Source organism: Tribolium madens, unplaced genomic scaffold (assembly GCF_015345945.1).
Source record: "Tribolium madens isolate multiple individuals breed KSU strain unplaced genomic scaffold, Tmad_KSU_1.1 Scaffold_91;HRSCAF=231;Tcas5.2_LG7, whole genome shotgun sequence".
NCBI lineage: Eukaryota > Metazoa > Arthropoda > Insecta > Coleoptera > Tenebrionidae > Tribolium > Tribolium madens.
Window position 1 is genome coordinate 3,158,735 of NW_025401063.1, and position 18,840 is coordinate 3,177,574.

Genomic DNA, 18,840 nt, shown 5'->3' on the forward strand with positions numbered 1-18,840 from the left:
GTCATCTAAATGTATATTAAAAATGAAGTTATTTTCTGTTTTTCTTTTTTTTATAATAATTATCAGGAACGTTTTTCAGTCASAAATGCAAAATTTTTTATCCAAAGTGCAAACAATAAGTCAAAAACAGTGTTTTTTTTACCTTTTTCGAGCCTTCAAACACATTCAAACAGTAAAAAGTTAGTTTTATTGACCAATATAGACCAAAAGATCACCAAATTAAATTGAGATTTATGTTATTTTGGCCTTATTCAAAAACTCATTTTTGAGCTCAAAACTTGATTTTTCGCGAGATTTCGTCACAACAAACAGAAAAATCACCAAATTAGTTCAAGAATAACGTTACTTTTTCAAGCATGTAAGCACATTTTTTTAAGTAAAAATTTGTTTAGCAGAATTTTGCCAAAATAGACCAAAAAATCACCAGAACAGATAGAAATTTTCTCAAAAACAAACCCAAATCTTACCAAATTATAAATATGTAGAATATGACGTTATGTTTAATTATTTTGCTTCATAAGCCGAAAGTCACCAAAATGTATTGAAAATAGAGTTTTTTTTTTTTTTAAGAATCAAAAATGCAAATTTTTAACGAAAGGTCAAAAACGGTGTTATTTTTACCTTCTTCAAGAGCTTAAATACATTTTTTAAGCAAAAAACTTAGTTTTATTGTAAAATTTGGCCAACACAGACCAAAAAATCATCAAATTAGACTGAAATTTGTTATTTTGGCCTGTTTCTTCCATAGATTCAATTCATTTTAACTCATTTATTTTGCAAAATTTTCTCAATAATCGTTTATTGAGACTTTTTTAATACTAGTGGTGTCAACATTAAGACTATTTGACATTCCTTTTAAAAAAACAGACTTTAGAAAAAAATTAGTTAATAGTATATCACTCCGAGGACTCAGATTGTATATTACCGACCACGAGATGTAATAATAAAAAATAAATAGAAAAGTTAAAAACATACCAGTGGTACACACTCCAAGTTGTTGGCACACTTGAACTCCTTTTTACTGCAAGTGATATTCTCGTTGCAATCATACTCATCATAGCCCCCTTGACAGTCAATCTGTCCGTCACATTTTTTGCTATTTGGAAGACAAGTGGCACTACTGGGACAGAAAAACTCCTTAGTGACTTGACACTCCGTACAGTTGATTTCATCTGAACTGTCTTTACAATCATCAAAACCGTCACAATACAAAACTTGTGAGATACATCGTCCATTCYCACACGTGAATTCATTKACTTCYCATTGTTTTTTCACTAGAAAAAAAAAAAKKAATTAGGAAATTTTCAATTCTGATGACTCACTCAACTTACCACAATCGACCTCATCGCTGAAATCCTCCGGTCCACAATCGGCCACATTATCGCACTTCCACACGGAAGGAATYCACCTTTTCGACACAGCACACTTGAATTGTGCCGCTGAACACACCTCCGAGCACCGTTTCTCCTCCTCGTCGCTGCCATCGACGCAATCTTGCTCCCCGTCGCAAACCCAATACTTGGAGATGCACGTCCCATTATCYCATTTCATTTCATTAACGCCGCAAATCACCTCCTTGCAAGGCCCCTCAGGACTTGAAGCTTCATCTGATTGGTCCCCACAGTTGTCGATATGGTCACAAGTCTGCTGGTATGGAATACACTTCATGTTTTTACATTGGAAATCGTGGGGGCCGCAAATGGTGAAACTCGGACTACTTTCACGAACYCAAGTYTTYTTGACGATTTTATACCCGGTGGAGCATTCACACACAGGGCCCGAGGGAGTGGGGAGACACAGTTCGGGACACCCGGGACTGTTCCTCGTACACTCATTTTCACCTTCTTGTGCTGTTGTGTCATAAACTTTAATGTCAAAAATGGGGGGATTGCTTTGGTCCAATTGWCGAAACCCTGTTTTGTTACTATACGACATGACTGTCCCTTTTGTGAATTCAGTGAAGTAGAAGGTTTTTCCCGGCCCTAAGGCCAATCCAAAYGGAGTTTCCATCCCTTTAGCCAACTCGACTCTTCTATTAATGCCGTTAAAGTCAACACTTTCGATTTTACGCAAATGACGATCGCTCCAATACAGTCTTTTCTCGATGAAATCAATTGTGAGACCACTCGGCCAATCTATATTGACCTCAACGAAGTCTTTTAAGTTTTTTCCATCCATGTTAACAACGTGGATTCGGCCTTTATTGGGGAAAATGCTCGACCAATCGGCCCAATACATCACTCCGCGTCCCGGATCGAGGACTATAGATAAGGGATTGTAGAAAGCATCTTGTAGTAAAACCCGGTTTTGGGACGAGTTGGCCAACTTGAAGACGCTAATACTCCCCATTTCCTGGTCAGTCCAGTAGACGTTGCGTGACATCCAATCGACGGCCAAGCCGTCGCATCGACGAACGTTCTTTTGGAAAACGTTTTTGTGTGAGGAATCGTCGATTTTCGCACTTTCGATTATCATTCGATGGCTGTCGGAATAGATAACACTGCCGGTTTTGATATCGTAATCTATTGCCATTGGTTGGTTGATTCCAGTGATTGGAATCATTGTTTCTTTATTACTGTCTAATTCGATTCCTTTGATTGAGGCTGGTTTGCCTTTGGCCAATAAAAGGTATCTTTGGCTTGATTTGACCACACATTGGTTGTTCTCGTTCGGTTGGTAACCGGCAGCGCAGAGACACTTTTTAACTGCTATGTCGCGCTTCCAGTTGGAAATACACAAGTGGGAACATTCAGAGTGAGAGTTGCAAGGGTGGGGAACTGGAACAAAAACAAAATTAAATAATAAAACATTAGGGTGATTTGTTTTGTAAAAACATTATTGCTTTGTATTTATCTTAATCAATATTGAGACATCCAGTATGTAAAACAAGTGTCAAGTTTCATTCTATTCTATTTTGTTCTATTGACCAAAATATTTTAATTTAATTTAATTTTTATAACATTTATGGCAAATAAACCAATAAAATTTTAAAATTTTGTTTAATTTCTCTTCTCTTTACTCCTTTTTTTACAACAAATTCCAAACTATTGAAATTATAAATAATCGAAAAAACTTAAWATCAATTTTACTCACGTTTTGACGTTCCTACGAATGAGAGATTTTTTGAGTTTTCTCAACATTTTAATCTAGTAAGAATTACGATTATGTGAGTCAAAATGTTGTAAAACAAGTAATTCTCGAGTTATTTTGACGATTTTCCTTCKWTTTTGAATTTAAAAACATTTTTTTATATAAAATTTCTACGAGTATATTCTTTTTTTCTAACAAACTCCACACTACTGGAATCATAAAAAATCGAAAAAAACTCAAAGTCGAATTAATTCGTTTTTTGACACTTTTGAAAATGAATTTTCTAGTTGCAAAATCTTAATCTAGTAAGAATTCCAACTATGATGTGAGTCAAAATCTAAAAAAAGTAGGTAGTTCTCGAATAATTATCGGTAAATATTTTGACGATTTTCGCTCATTTTTGGGTAAAACCCYAAGTTGAATTTAAAAACAATTTTTTCATTAAACATTTCCCTTTTATTCTTTTGTTACAGCAGATTTAAAAAAACAGAAAATTGTTTCTACAAATCAAGAAAACTTATGAAACGTTCATTAATCAGATTTTTCGAGTTTCAAAAATCTCCGAAAATTTTGAGCTATTCTGCAGGTTAAGCTTCCATAAAACAAGTAGTTTTTGAGTTACCATAAGATACTTTGTCAATTTTCGGTCGTTTTTGAATGAGACCCAGAATTGAATTTACAAACAATTTTTTTATTGTAATTTCTTTAATCTTTTTTTACAACAAAATCCAAACTACTGCAATCATAAAAAATTGGAAAAAGTTTCTAGTTGTAAAATCTTAATCTGTGAGCCAAAATGTCGTTAAACAAGAAGTTGTTGAATTATCGGTGAAAATTTTCGATTATTTTTGGGTAAAAAAAACCAGAGTTGAATTTAAAAACAATTTTTACCTTATTCATAATTTCTTTATTCTTTTTTATAACAAACTCTAAACCACCGTAATTTTAAAAAATCGGAAAACCTTTCATATGAAACAGAGAAAATTTATGAAACGTTCGATCAGATTATTTAAGTTTTCAAAAATCTTCTTTTTATATATTTTTTTCATTATTTCTTTATTTTTTTCCAACAAATTCCAAAATGCCGGAATTAAAAAAAAACATAAAAACCCAAAATTGGTTTAATTTGCGTTTTAGCTTTCCTAAGAATAAAAAAAAGATAAAACGTTTGCTAATTAGATTTCAAAAAGTGGATTTTTTTGATTTTTAAAACACTAAAAATTTTGAATCAACTTAATAAATAAATTCGCCATTTTGTTGTACTTGAAATTATTAAATTCCTCGCAACGTTTCGATACACTATTGTATCATCTTCAGACGAAGAATTTTTTGTTGGTTAGACACGTGAGGCATGGCACAGTCAAAGAAGAACTTCAAAAATAAATTTTCTAGTTYTAAAATCGCTTAGACAAGTTAAAATGCCATAACATAAGTAATTTGACATAGTGACAATTTTTTTGGTGAAACTGAAAAATATCTGGAACCCAGAGTGTCTCCTAGAATCGGCCCCCCTTTTTTCTCTGTTACATAGTTTTAATTTTCATAATTGAAAATAAAATAAATAAATAAGTTAAGATTCCGTAATTATCAAGTGTTTTATTTTTAATTTTATAGAGTTAAATCACATTTTTTGGTTTAAAAAATTACTAAACAAGGCATTTCTGGCCCTTCAGCTACCTTTTATAAAATTTTTGTAGTTGTCTCTTTATGTGCATTTAATTTGAAGTAAAAGTCACCACTTACCCACTGGTTGCCTCTGTCGATGGTACACCAGAACATTAAACGGCCTGCTAATATTCTGGACCAGAATCTTCTCCTTCATGGTAAACTTATCCAACTCAATAATATCGTTGCTATACCACGAGGACAAATACAATTTCCTTTGAAAAACACTAATCCCGTATAGATTTTGCACTTTAAGTCCCCTCATTACCGTCTTCCTGTGTTTCCCATCATAATCAACTCTTTCAACAAAATCCAAATACGTATCAACCCAGTAWATGTGTTGAGTGGGATAATCAACAGTCACACCATACGGATACACAATTTTATGATTGACTATAGCTTTGCGTTCGCTTCCGTCCATTTTGCACCTCTCGACCATAGGRGGCGAGTGCCCCCACTTGGTGAAAAACATGTACCCACGTGTAGGATCCAAAGCCAGAGCTCGGGGTTTACTCAAATCGTGTTCGATTAAAATGTTACACCATTCAAGACGTTCGGAACAAACCAAGAAGATTTCTCTTTGGTCGTCTAAAAAGTACCAATTGCGAGACACCCAATCCATTGCCATTTGTTGGACGGATTCAAACTCGAGTAGAGTGGATTGAGTTTTTAATTCGGTTTTTTGTGAGAAATCATCGATGTTGACACACACAAGAGACGCCTTAGAAAAATTGTGATGGACATAGCAGATTGAGTGGTTGTTGAAAACAAACTCCAATGCTGTGCTGTTGAGGAGGTGGAGGGAGGAGTTGCTCGACCAGGGGGCACCAGAGAGGTTCAAACGGGCGATTTCCGCCTGCGTTGAGAAGACAATCGAGGCTTCAACACCTGGAGGAACTAAAACAAAATTAGTCAAAAAAAAAAATCCGGGGAATACCCTACCATTCAGTGCGACACAATCCGTCCCATTTTTCTCATAACCGGAGACACACGAGCACTCAAACGCCCCAATGGTATTCTTGCACACCTGCGCACAAGTGTTGTCCAACTCGCACTCGTCGGCATCCACACATCGGGTCCCTTCGGGACGTTGTCCCTCGGGACAGAAGCACTTGGGGCCCTCCCCCGTGGGTCTGCACCCATAACTGCACACTAATTTATCGCAACTGAACGTAGAGTTCCTGCAAAAGTCCCACTCGTCGCCCCCGTTGACACAGTCCCGATGTTTATCACAAAACTTTTTTATTGGGACACATTCGGGACCGAAACCGCATTTGGCTTGGTTCCAAGGACATTTGATCTCTTTGTGGCATTGACTGGGATCCTCGTCGGAGGTGTCGACGCCCAGCGTCGATGAAGTGCCACAATCTTGGTCTTCGTCGCATACCCAACCCAATGGTAGGCACTTTCGCGTGAGGGCACATTGGAATTGCTCTGGACGGCAGGTTTGCGTCTGGATGCATTCGAAGGGCTCGTCGGTGCCGTCGGCGCAATCGTGTTGGCCGTCGCAACGCCAATGGGACGGAATACAGACGCCGTCGAAGCATTGGAACTGATCGCCCTCACAAGGGGTTGCTGAAAAAATAGTAAATGTGTAAAAAAAAACAATTTGACCAACAACAGAAAGATACAAGATGACAAACTTTTTTAACAAACACTGTAATTTCAATATCAATAAAAATACCGATTTCTCTGTATATCAACTGCGTGAATCAAAAAGATCGTACTCAGGTGGATCTTAAAACCATGAAATTACTCTTAAAATTATTAATTTTTTATTAATTAGAAAATACTTTTAAGTTTRAATAGTAAAAAACGTTATACATGTATCTAAAATATTAAAAAAATAACAAAATCTTAAGAATATTAAGTAAAATGTCATAAAACTCTTCTCAAATGTAGAGATTTTCTGAAGAGAAAGTTGGCAACAGCACATCAATAATTTGTTGGTTTCCATAGTAACAAACGTTTTAAATTATTGACTGCAGGCAAGAGGTGGTTCAAAATATACGTTGCTAATTTGTGCTATTTTTAAATATTAATATTTTCAAAACTAGGCGACCTAGAAATATTATAAAAGCAAATCTGAGTCTCTATTAATGTTTTCTATCACCATATGAGAAATTGTCCGAGAAATTTTTGAATCAACGTCTATATTCAGATACATCACCAGAAAAATGTGTATAKTAAAAATTCTATACAGAGTGTGATAAAGGTAAAAATAGATAAATGACAGAAAATAAGTGCTGTTAATGGCTCACAAAGCTTGTAAAATGTTATGAAAAAAACTCAAATTGTTTCGAAGGAACGAATGGATTTTAATTTTTTATCATGAAACTTTATCACCCTGTATATCCGTGAGGAAACTTTATAGAAGCACCGTTTATTTGAGAAATTAGTGTCATTTTTCGATGTAGAATACGTAGTGCAATTTTTCGCAATATTAAGAAAACACCCTGTATACAGGATTAAATAATATTATTGCAAAATATTGTTTTTTTTTTACAAAAATGTTAACATTTTACCACACCAATTTATTAGTTTCAATTACAAATTTAAAAACACATTTTCAAATTTTTTCAACAGGTAGGTAAATCAAAAATTTTCAGTGAGATCTAAAAAAAATATTTTGAGGCTTACTATAACTTAAAAAAAATTAAATAAAAAAGAACAATAATAAGTATTATTGGCAGATATTAATAATTACGTATGTATCCATAATTACACAAGAAATATTTRATTCTGAGAAGTTGATTAGAACATTGTTTTCTGACAGATTTAAGGATTTATTGAGACATTAATCTGTCAATGTGCTGTCTAAGAAAAGAGAACTGTGCAAGATTTATCATTTGCTCACTTGCTGCAAGAATGCAGAAGTAAATTATAAAGATATTTGAATCGAATTGATTTACATTATGTATCCTCAAAAAGAAGATAAATACAGGCTGTACCGAATAAAATTTAATAATAAATAAAATTTATGGCTTAAGAAAGTTAATAATACCAAAAAATAATAATAACAAAAAACAGTTTGTATACAGTGAGAACCAAATTATGGAATAATCTTATTAAAACTGAAAATATTTTGTTTTGGCAAAAATGCACAAACAAGTCAATTTTCTTTTTAAAAAATACACAATTTTAGACTTGATTTAAAATTTTACACTTCTTGGTTTTTCGTAATGACTTCATCGACATTTTTTTAATGGAAACCCTTATTTTTTTTAACCAATTCGATAGATCTTTTAATTGTTGTAATGACAACACCAAAGTATTTAATATTACATAAAGTTTTCGAAAAAAAATCACCAAAAAAGTGAAATAATATCAACAAAAAACATTCACTTTCAAATGAAGTTAAAAATTTTATATTTCTTAAAAAGAAAATTGATCTGTTCGAACATTTTTGTCAAAACAAAATATTTTCAGTTTTAATAAATAAGATTATTCCATAATTTTGCCACTCCCTGTATGTACGAATAAACCGGAAACATTTGTCAATTTTGGACTATAACTGACTAAAACTGCGTAACACAAAAAATGTTTATTACATCGATTTTTTTTATTAAATAAACATCCATTAAGAAAAATAAGAATTATTTCATAAAAAATTTTACAACAAACAAAATAATAACCTTTATTGTGTTATCGAGTGTAATAGTTTAAGAAAATTCTTGAGATTAGAATGTAAAAATCTGAGTAAATTTCAATCATCTCATTTTTTCTCTTCTTTGACAAAGAAATAAAATAAAAGATCGACCAAAACCATCGTATTCAGCAAAACAAGTGTAAAATTCGTCATTTAGGGGCAAAATAACGTGATTTAAGGGTGTCCGCGACCAACGATTCGAGACGTTAGTATATTGAAAACAAGATTACTCTCTTAATATGCAACAGAATTTCATGTATTATACATCAAAACAAAGGTTTTTTAAATCTACAGGCCGATACGTTGAGATTTTTCTAAAAAAAWTTAATACTTTTAAAAAAAGAACAAAAACGCATAAATGGTGAACTTGAAAACAACTTTACTCAGTCATTTTTCAAGTAATCAATTTTGGTTTTTGTAAGATAATTTAAAAGAATATTCTATAGGCCGATACGTTGGCCTTTTTTTAAAAAAGTGTTTAGTCTTTGAGATATTGTGATTGATGTAAAAGTCACGATATTTAGCGGTAGACCAAAAAATTCGTTTTATGGTTTTGGTATTTATTACAAAATATTAATTCTTAACAAATTCAACAAACACCATGTAATAAAACACTGTTGTTTTTAAAATATTAATAAATATATTTTGGAGGATCGAGGGTCTCTACCTGGCCTTGTACCAACCCAAGCAAAGGACGGATTATGGTCATCTTTATCATGTTAATTAGCATAATAATTTTCAGTTATTATTATTAGAAAACTAGAAGCAGAAACATTTGACGTGAAATGAGAAAATAAGCTAATTTTGTTGGAATTGTACTTCTACCGAATCTGCCGTGTTTAGTAGACCTGACCATTTTTTTTCGATAAAATGTGTGCCTTGTTGGGATCTAAGATTATTTATTATCTCTGAGAGAGTTTTAATAAATAGCAACAATAATCAGACAAAATAATTTATCATACAACAAATTTACACCTATTATTAATTAAACAAATTTCGCCACCATAGTAACTAAATTGACTTATCCGTTCTGAAAAACTGTATTTTGGGTATTGAGTACCTAATATAACCATTTTTGGTTGTTTCGAGAGCGTATACAAAAAAGTTTATTACTTTTAAACAAATGCTCGCCAGAAGTCTAAAACAAATAGTTTTTTAGCGAGGCAACTATGCAAAAAAATCATTGACAAGATCGTTTTATTTTTTAATTTATCGTTGTTCTTCATAAAAAATGATTCGGCCTATCACAATCTTTTTTTTTATAAGACATAACTATAAATGAAAACTTCGCATTTTCCTACGGTTAGTGGTACCCATAGATGTGGTTAATGGCAAAAAATTGTAATGGAAAACAAGGACACTTTTAAACTAAAAAAACCTAGTTAAAAAAAATCATAAATGCCCCTCCAAAGAATATGAATTTTATAGTGCGCATTGTAAATTTGATATTTAGATGTACAGACACGAAATTTTGGACGATTTGTCATTCGGTTGACATAAAATGTAAAACTGACTGCAATTTTTTTTTTGATTTTTGTAGTTTTTATACTGACAGCTAAATAAAAATAACAATAATTCAAAATAATAATAATAATATAACTATGTAAAAAACGTTGCAGTACGTACTGCAACTGCTGGCATTACTGTATGTATTAGGAAATTGACGCCAAAAATAAATTTCAACTAAAACTTTCAAGTCTTAGATCCAAACGTCAATGATAATGACACTAAAGCGTGGCTTACGTTGAAATTTTTTGAACTTGATGTCCAAAATTTTCAGTCCACAATTGCATAAATTTGTAATTTTGTCCATTGTAAAAATTTTTATTTATGGAATTATATGTTTTGTTACCCCATACAAAAATTTAATTTCCATGGAAAATGGAACATGTGAGTTTTCTAATTTAATAAATATGTACAACCTATCAGGTAGATAGAATAATTATAATTAATTTTTTTTTTAAGATCCAAAAGTCAAAACAATTTCTAAGAAATTTCAGGAGCAACTTCCACAAATTCAAGGCATAAAAATATTAGCGAACTGATCTTTTACTTTTATTACAATTTATTACTCTTACTAACCCAACCCCTGTATTGCTGGTTGCTTTTAAAAAAGAATAATAAGTGCTGAAAACCGACTTGCCCGTTCACTCCCGGACAGCCTTAAGCCATCTCCAAGCAATTTAACTCGTTTTTTGAAGGAAGAAATCGACTCAAACCAACATATTTCAGAGAAACAAGTTCAAGGGTATTTTAATTTAAAAAAAATCAAATTCATTTATAACTGGACACCCAGTATATTTACCAATTGTTTGTCTTATTTATCAATCAAATATCAAATAAAATCAACTAAAGAGCAATTTTATATTATTGTAATAGCAATAAAACAAAATTGGATGTCAAGTGTATATTTGGTTGCCTATACCACAAGCTAATGCACGTATTTTCTTTCAATTAATTATTTAGATCAACAAAGATTTATTTACGAATTAGATTGAATAAAAACAACACAAACACATCTGATAGAAGAAAAAAATGTGTTTGTGGCATCAATTTAAAGTAACTCTTGTATAAATAAACAGAAGAAATCGGTAGCAAAACTCGTTTTGTGGATAATTAACAAATAAATAAATTAATGAAAACATTGCCCCCTGGAGATCACTTGAACTTGAGAAGAAAAATGGTCCCCTTTGACCATTCTTGCTTAATCAAATCACCTTTTTGTTGGTACATTGCGTGACGTCTTTGATCATTTTGGAACAATACAAGGAAATTAACGCAACAATCCGTACCCAAAGYAGYTATTTAATGAAAGTAAACTAACTTTAATGATTAAATCGAGTTCGACTGAATTATTAGACGGGTTCAAGGCCGTCAGTCATGCTAATTTGCGTACCGACGTTAATAAACACCTCCTTTGCAGCGGATGCATTCATATGAATTTAATCAAACGAGATGCTGCCTGAATCCCAAACGAGAGATTTGCATGAAAAAGGTCACAAGGAAGTTGATGTTGTTGTTTGCGTTTTTTATTTATTAAAAAATCCAAGTGTTGATGGAAGTGTACAAAATGGTTCGTTGAACGCGAGCTCGTTTACGCTTTTCCGTCAACACACGAAAAATATACAAACACTTGCCAGGATATTGCTCCCGTAAAATCGCTTTATCGAAATTTGCATTGAACTTGAAACTTAGGAATTGTTATTCGCACATGATTAATTATTACTGCAAGGAAAATAAATATTACATTACTCGCATGCCCTTGCAGTGGTCATAAATAAGAGACTTGATGCAAAAAAGTGGTAGCTGGGACGGTAATAATAGCACACTGAGGATGTTTATTTAGATGCTTTGTAAACGTTTTCACATACTTAAAATAAGTGCGCTTTAAATTGCATTTCGAGGAAAATTTTCGACTTGAAGGTTTTATAGTCGAAAAATATAACAATGTTGCAGACTCCACTAACAATCTTGTTGCGAAGATAATAACTGTATTATTAAGGTTTTACGACTGGAAACATAACTTGTTAATCTGTAAAGTGCCAGAACGAAAGGAAAATAAGAGAACATTGTGATAATATTGTCTGTACTAAGTGGGTAAACAAGGGTGTTAAAAATAATATTTTTCAGTGACTTCAATGTTTGTTTACAATGCAGATCATATACGATTAATAATTACCAAAATTTTACAATATTTAGTGACTTTACCTAACATGTTTGAAAAATATAGTTTCCCACATGAGCAATTTGTTTTCAGCACGACCGAATGGAGCAAATGTGGGAAATTGCTTTCTAAATAATAAAATTACATTTTTTTTAACAGATAAATCAAAAATATTTAAAAGTAAATAGGCAATTTATCATAATCTATCGACACTATATTATCGTCTTGCATAATAACTATTTTTTACTAGTGGGTTGGTAACACGTTAAATCTAGCTTTATCAATTTTCGTAAAAAATCGTTTGTCTTAAATTCACAATAAGCGACAGAAAAAGGTTGTACACCACCAAGACTTCGTTGTCATGAGGACTCTATTTGACGCACGAGCGACGAAGGGGCGAGTTTTGCATAATATTTTTTAAAACAAAGATTAGCATTTTTATTAATAAAATTGATTGTTACCAATTGTAAAGTGTGAATAATAAATGGGGCTTGTCTGTTAGTTCAAAAATAACTATTACCTAACGTGTTTGGAAAATACATACAATTTCCCATATGAGCAATTTGTCTCCTCCCTCCGGTCGTGCTGCATAAATGTTTATTTACGATGTAGATCAAATAATATGTATAATTAATTATCAAATGAAAAACAGAATTTTACACTAARCAGTGACATTTTATTTATTTTTATTGTCAAGGGGTGACATACAAGATTTTTCCCAATTCTAAGTGAAAAGTATTCTAAAGTCGCGATCAAATTTGTAAAAACTGAGTTGTGTAAATCAAACTTTAAACATACAATTGTTTTTTAGAGACATATCTGTCAAAATGACAATACTGAAAAAATCCGGTCAGGTTGACACAATTTAGTTACTTCTGCTACCAACATAAACACAACCAGTGGGCTAGGAGCTACCAACTTTGCAATAAATTAAATGTCCACTAGAATTAACCGCGAGTTTACTTACAATTTCAAAGAAATAAAAAATGTGAACAGCTCGCTAAAAACATTCGCCCTGAAACTAGAAAGGAACAAAAAACAAATTAATTTGAATTTGAAATTTGAAAACAAAAATTCCAATTTTCAAGCCATTAATAAATAATTATGGAGAAAATCCTCGAGAATTTTAATTACAACTCAACAAAAAATTATCACTAAAGTGGGTTTGTAGCTATTGCAAAAGCTTTTAGAAAAATCGTAAAATTGCTGTAACCTTGCTGGAACACAATAATTACCAAGGATATCTGATAATTTTTCACTGTGAAAAATTTCCCGGACTTTTCACCCTAAAAACTAATTGAAATACATAGCTTAGCCTTCATATTAAAAATATCCACCTCATTCTCGACTTTGTTTGTTTTTGATGACCTCGATTGCCTTAAAACTGGACAAAATGAATCATTGCAACTAGTTAATTTAATTGCTTTCGTTTCAAATACACAATTACTAATGACTAAAAGTATAACAATTRTAACCCTAGAATAATAAAAATAAAAACTGGTGGCCAAGTGAGGAAGAAAATTCTTGAAATAATTACTTAGCTATTCACGTAGTGCAATTTAGAACTGATGAATTTCATTCCAAAGAAAGTTAATAAATGCTTAAAATGCGAAAAATGCCAATCTAACTCAATAAAACTGAACAAAACAAAAATTACTGCGATTATAATTAACTATTAGTTCATCAACGGATGCGTCATGGCAATTATTATCCTTAGTAAGGAAGCCCACAAATTTTCAAACGCAAACATTGTGAAAAGTGCAGCTTCACAATACACCCACCAATTATGCAATCTCTCCAATTTACGCCCTCTATCCTCAGCTAATAAATTAACAAAATAGCTATTTCAACACCCAATCCCATTTTTGGTCCATTGGTTCACGTAACGTCTGTTTATTTTATTGCCCATCTTAATCTCCTTAATGGGGCCATTTCCTTCCTGTTTTAACCACACAAAAAACTCCCTCTCTCCGGAGGTCAAACCCGCATTCCGGTAATTAAACTGCCTGTTCGTTATTCAAAAACTGACGTTTGGCTACTTATCATCCCAAAGGTTATCAGACGTTTAGTCGATCAAAAAACCAATCGCTTTGTGTGGCATTTTAATTAGCTTTCCAGGCATGTTTTTTGTCCCCGAACATCGTGAAAACTGTTTTTAAACGACCGGAAAAATTCCCGTCACCGAAAACAATCACGAGATTAACACCATTGGGTCAATATTTGGTCAGATAACGAGGTCAAAGGCGACTTTATTCAATTACTATTGCATCAGGATTTAAAATTGCTGACTGGAGCAAGTTTAAGATAAAAATAAAAATACAGAGTGGCTCAAAATTATTATTATTTCAACTGTGTGGATTGCCAACTTTGGTTGGTCGGAGGCGGAAATAATTACGCTACATGTTTTCTAAGAAGTCAATGAGAACTGACAATTAATCACTTGTAATTATCCTAGACTTGACTATTTGTAAAAATTACTAAATAAATGTTTGCGACAACGCCAATGTCAATTTTTTGAGTTGCGTGATAAGTGAATGCAAGACAGTGATAACGTTCATCTGTCAATATTTATTGACACTGATGACACTATTTTTATCTATCTAGAAATACAAGTTTTCAACAAAAATATTTTCTCAGTGAAGTCTTTTCGGATAAAATCAATTAAAAAACAAAAAAAATAAAAATAAATAAAATCAAAACCAATAATGTATCGCATTTTGTTGCCAATTTTAAGTAATTTTAATTTTTGGTCATTATAAAGTCGTATCAACAAGAAATTACTGCCTAGGATTTAGGGATATTGRCATAAAGGCGAGGAGAAGTGAACTTGAAAAAAAAGTGTTACAACTAAACTCCAATAATCCACCGTAAGTCCATTTTTTTTTCTGATTAATTCCTATGATTCCAAATTAATTCCTGTAGTTCCAACTTAATTCCTATAGTTACAACTTAATTTCCGTAATTCCAAATAATTCCTGTAATTCCAAATTGAATAGTTCTAAGAAATTCAACTTAATTTTGCAAAGAAATTATACATATAAGTGTCCTTGAAGTTCAACGCGCTCAAGCACTCTCTGATAATTCCAAAAAGAATTCCAGTAATTCCAATCCAGCAATTCCAAATAATTCCAATAATTCCAGAAAAATTCCAGTAATTCACATATAATTCCAGTACATAATTCACAAGTAAAGATTTGTCAACAAGAAATTACCACCTAGGATTTGAATTTTTAGGAAAATTACGTTTTTCATGTTGTTTGTAACTAAAATTTTCAGAAGTAATTTTGAATGCCTAGTGTTGGTTACCCCTTGTTGTTGACGGTTGACGTTTTCTGTCAACCTGCTGTCAACTATCAATTGAGTTARCTATACAAACTGACAGGTGACTTAACCTAAATTTTTGACACTAGTTACGATATCTTTTGTTTGTCACTAAAAACCAACCTAACCAAATCTATGGCAACCTATTCACGAATATGCCTAAATCCTAGGGAGTAATTTATTGTTGATACGATAATAATTCCAAACAATCCAAAAATAATTTCAATAACTCCCAAATACTTCCATATAATTCCAAGCAATTTCCGATTAAATTCCAAAAATTTGCCCCTCGTATAAAAGTTAGGTTAGAGGCTATGTGGTTTCTAGTGATAAACAAAAAATATCCTAACTATTGTCAAAAACAGGTAAGTCAGATAAGTCAATTGATAATTGACAAATTGACAGAATACGTCAACAACAACGAGTAACCAACCTTAGACACTCAAAATTACTTCTAATAATTCTAGYTACTAACAACAGYAAAAACGTAATTTTCCTAAAAGTTCAAATCCTAGGTAGTAATGGTAATTTATTGTTGATAAATTTGTATTTTTAGATATCAGTGTATGTAAAAGATAAGATAGTAGTTTACTTTAGAGTTATTTTGCAAAGTAATAATTTAAAAACAAATAACAAACAATAAAAAGCATTTGTAGGCGAATTTTCTCACAACTTCTGCAACACAGCTGTTCCATTTTCTTTAATTGCCTCAAAACAAGCTGTAAATGTAAATTTGAGATGTTTGTGTACTTTAAAATATACCATTTCCCATTTATAAATAGAAATACAACAAAATTCAATAAGAAAATTTAGTCGTCGTCTGGAGAGCAATAAGGGGTTGAAATATATTAAATTTTGGGTCGYAATGATTTACAGTCACTATTTTAACCACAAACTGGTCATAAAACCTAAGTGGAGACTAGACAGTTTACGAATTTTCTTGACTACTTCCAATCGATTAAGATAACAAGTAAGCTGAAGCCTTGCAATAACGACATTTTGATGCACCTCTCGTGTATTACAACACTCCAAGTGAAACTTTTGCCTTCTCAGAATGGAAACTTAGCGGTAAACTCGATTATACAAAATAAGACAATCGTGCACTTCCTTCTATCCTCTTCGACAAACAAATGGAAACAAGAACAGTTAATGAGAGTTGGAAATTATCCTTTTGTTCTTCCAGAATTCAATCGCGTGCTGTTTTATCTTACTTTACGCAAGACTGGAGCCTGTTATCTGACAAGTTCTCCGGACAAGTAGCCAGGTTAATGTCTTCTTTATATTGTTTCACTGCAATTTTTCGAATTTCTCTGAAATATGTTGGATGCTGGAATTTATCGTTTATTTATAGCCCAAAACCGTCGTAAATCAGAGTGCGAATGACATATGTTCGCAAACAGATCAATATCCTCTCTGTCTTAAAATTCATCATTATTATTAGCCATGTAGTCGTTAAAATGTCATAAACCACAGACTAATTACACATTTTCGACAAATTTATTACACCCGCATTCACAGGATGTGAATCTCTTAAAATTTAAAACCGACAAAAAAAAWMYAAAAAAAAAAKACATCAAGTCAATTCAATGCGTAATTTTTTTATCATCCATTATTAACATGAATTAAATAAAGGAGTGACGTTTAGTGGGTTACTTCGTCTCATTTGTCTTTCATGGCTCCGGCCAATAAACAAAAATATCAATCTACTTAATTGATCGCAAAACATGCTTTATTAATAATTAAGATAATTATGATAAATTGATATTTTCTTCAAAATTACGCTCGTCAACAAATGAAACTAATAATAATTGGCYGCAAGTTTTTGCAAAGCCGGTAATTGCATCAATATTCATGGTGTTTTTAGCGAAGATTGAAAGAGTTAATCAACTGTGTAATAATTCAGAAGAAAAGGAAAATAACAAAGTTTCAATTTGTGATACTCAAAACTCTACAGTAATTAATCAAATTTTTTGCCAATAAAGAGCGGTGCGTTAAATTGTAAAGAATCATCTAACGAGAACGTGATATTACATACTTCGTTGCTACTTTTTTTATCGTAACATTTTATTTCAAAAATCAACCAATATTTCCTCAACTATTTTTCAATGCCATAATAGACAGAAAGCCTTTTCAAACCTACTCATTCTCATTTCTAGTAGGTCACAGCTCAGTTACAACCATTGTTACAGCGTATTTGTGTTATTTTCGTATTCCGTATTTTACTCCAATTTCATTATGCAAAAATATACAAACTGCTTTAGTTCAAAAGAACAGTGTTTATGTCATTTCCGGTTAAATCTAATACAATTAATCGAAAAATATTCCTTTTTACTCAAACTCAAAAATGTATTATTTTACTTTAAAAATCTGGAGCACTAAAAACCAGTGACCTGTGCTTTAGAAATTAGTATGTTAAAAATTGACAAGTTTTTCATATCTGTCAAATTCACAAGCCACTAACCAGAAATTGTTTTTTTTTTTACATTCTTAATTCATAAAATCATAAAATTCAAGAAAAAAGCACGCAACAAATTTTTGTTAGTTCATTTATTCCGAGCATCGATATTCGTTGTTTWTTCACCTTTTCTTACAGTGCGATCAAAAAGTCTTTCTATCAAGTAGGCGTCCTAGTTGAGGACGTACGTTGCATGGCAGTTTGTATGTTATCTAGATGTCAAAAAATTATTTTATAAAAATTAAAACATTGAGCTAATTAAATTGAATTTTTTTATGAAACGTCTCAAAACAAACTAAAATAAGATTTTGTTGGTGTTTATTTATATTAATCGTTCACCACGGTTTCCTGTCATAATTTACATAAGGAATATTTTGACATTTCTCATTTGTCATTGTGACATTTTATCTTCCACAGACATACGTTTTAAATTTCTACGCTTGCTTGATAGACAGACTTTTTGATCGCACTGTATATTGAAATGTTTTATTTTACTTTAAAAATCTGGACCAATAAATACCAAAGTGAGCTGAGATTTAGAAATTAGTAAGTTAGCAATATGTAAAAAATTGATATGTGTGTCAAATTAACAGGCCACTAATCAGAAATTGTTTTTACATTATTTTAATTGATGAAATCATAAAATTCAATAAAAAAGCACACAACAATTTTTTGCTGGTTCATTCATTTCGAGCATCAATTTCGACGTTTTTGCACCTTTTCTAGTAATGAAATGCTTTATTTTACTTTAAAAACCTAAACCAATAAATATCAAAGGAACCTCTGCTTTAGAAATTATCAAGTTGGCAGTATGTAAAAAATGAACATCTTTTTCACATRTGTCAAATTCAAAGGCCACTAAGCAGAWATTGTTTTTTACCTTTTTAATTCATAAAATCAAAAAATTCAATAAAAAAGCACGCAACAGTAACAATTTTTTGTTAGTTCATTCATTCCGAGCATCAAGTTCGTGGTTTTTGCACCTTTTCTCATAAT

General features: G+C 31.8%; 1 protein-coding gene across 1 annotated transcript in view; it reads right to left on the bottom strand.

The window, feature by feature from the left end:
• Positions 1 to 18,840, bottom strand: part of LOC123011565 (prolow-density lipoprotein receptor-related protein 1) — a 50,117-nt gene that overhangs the window by 30,180 nt on the left and 1,097 nt on the right. The window contains exons 2-5 of the mRNA XM_044409067.1: positions 5,698 to 6,330; positions 4,834 to 5,652; positions 1,332 to 2,777; positions 976 to 1,274 (exon numbers count right to left, since the gene is read on the bottom strand). Coding sequence (XP_044265002.1) covers positions 976 to 1,274; positions 1,332 to 2,777; positions 4,834 to 5,652; positions 5,698 to 6,330 — 3,197 coding nt within the window. The remainder of the gene's footprint in view (positions 1 to 975; positions 1,275 to 1,331; positions 2,778 to 4,833; positions 5,653 to 5,697; positions 6,331 to 18,840) is intronic.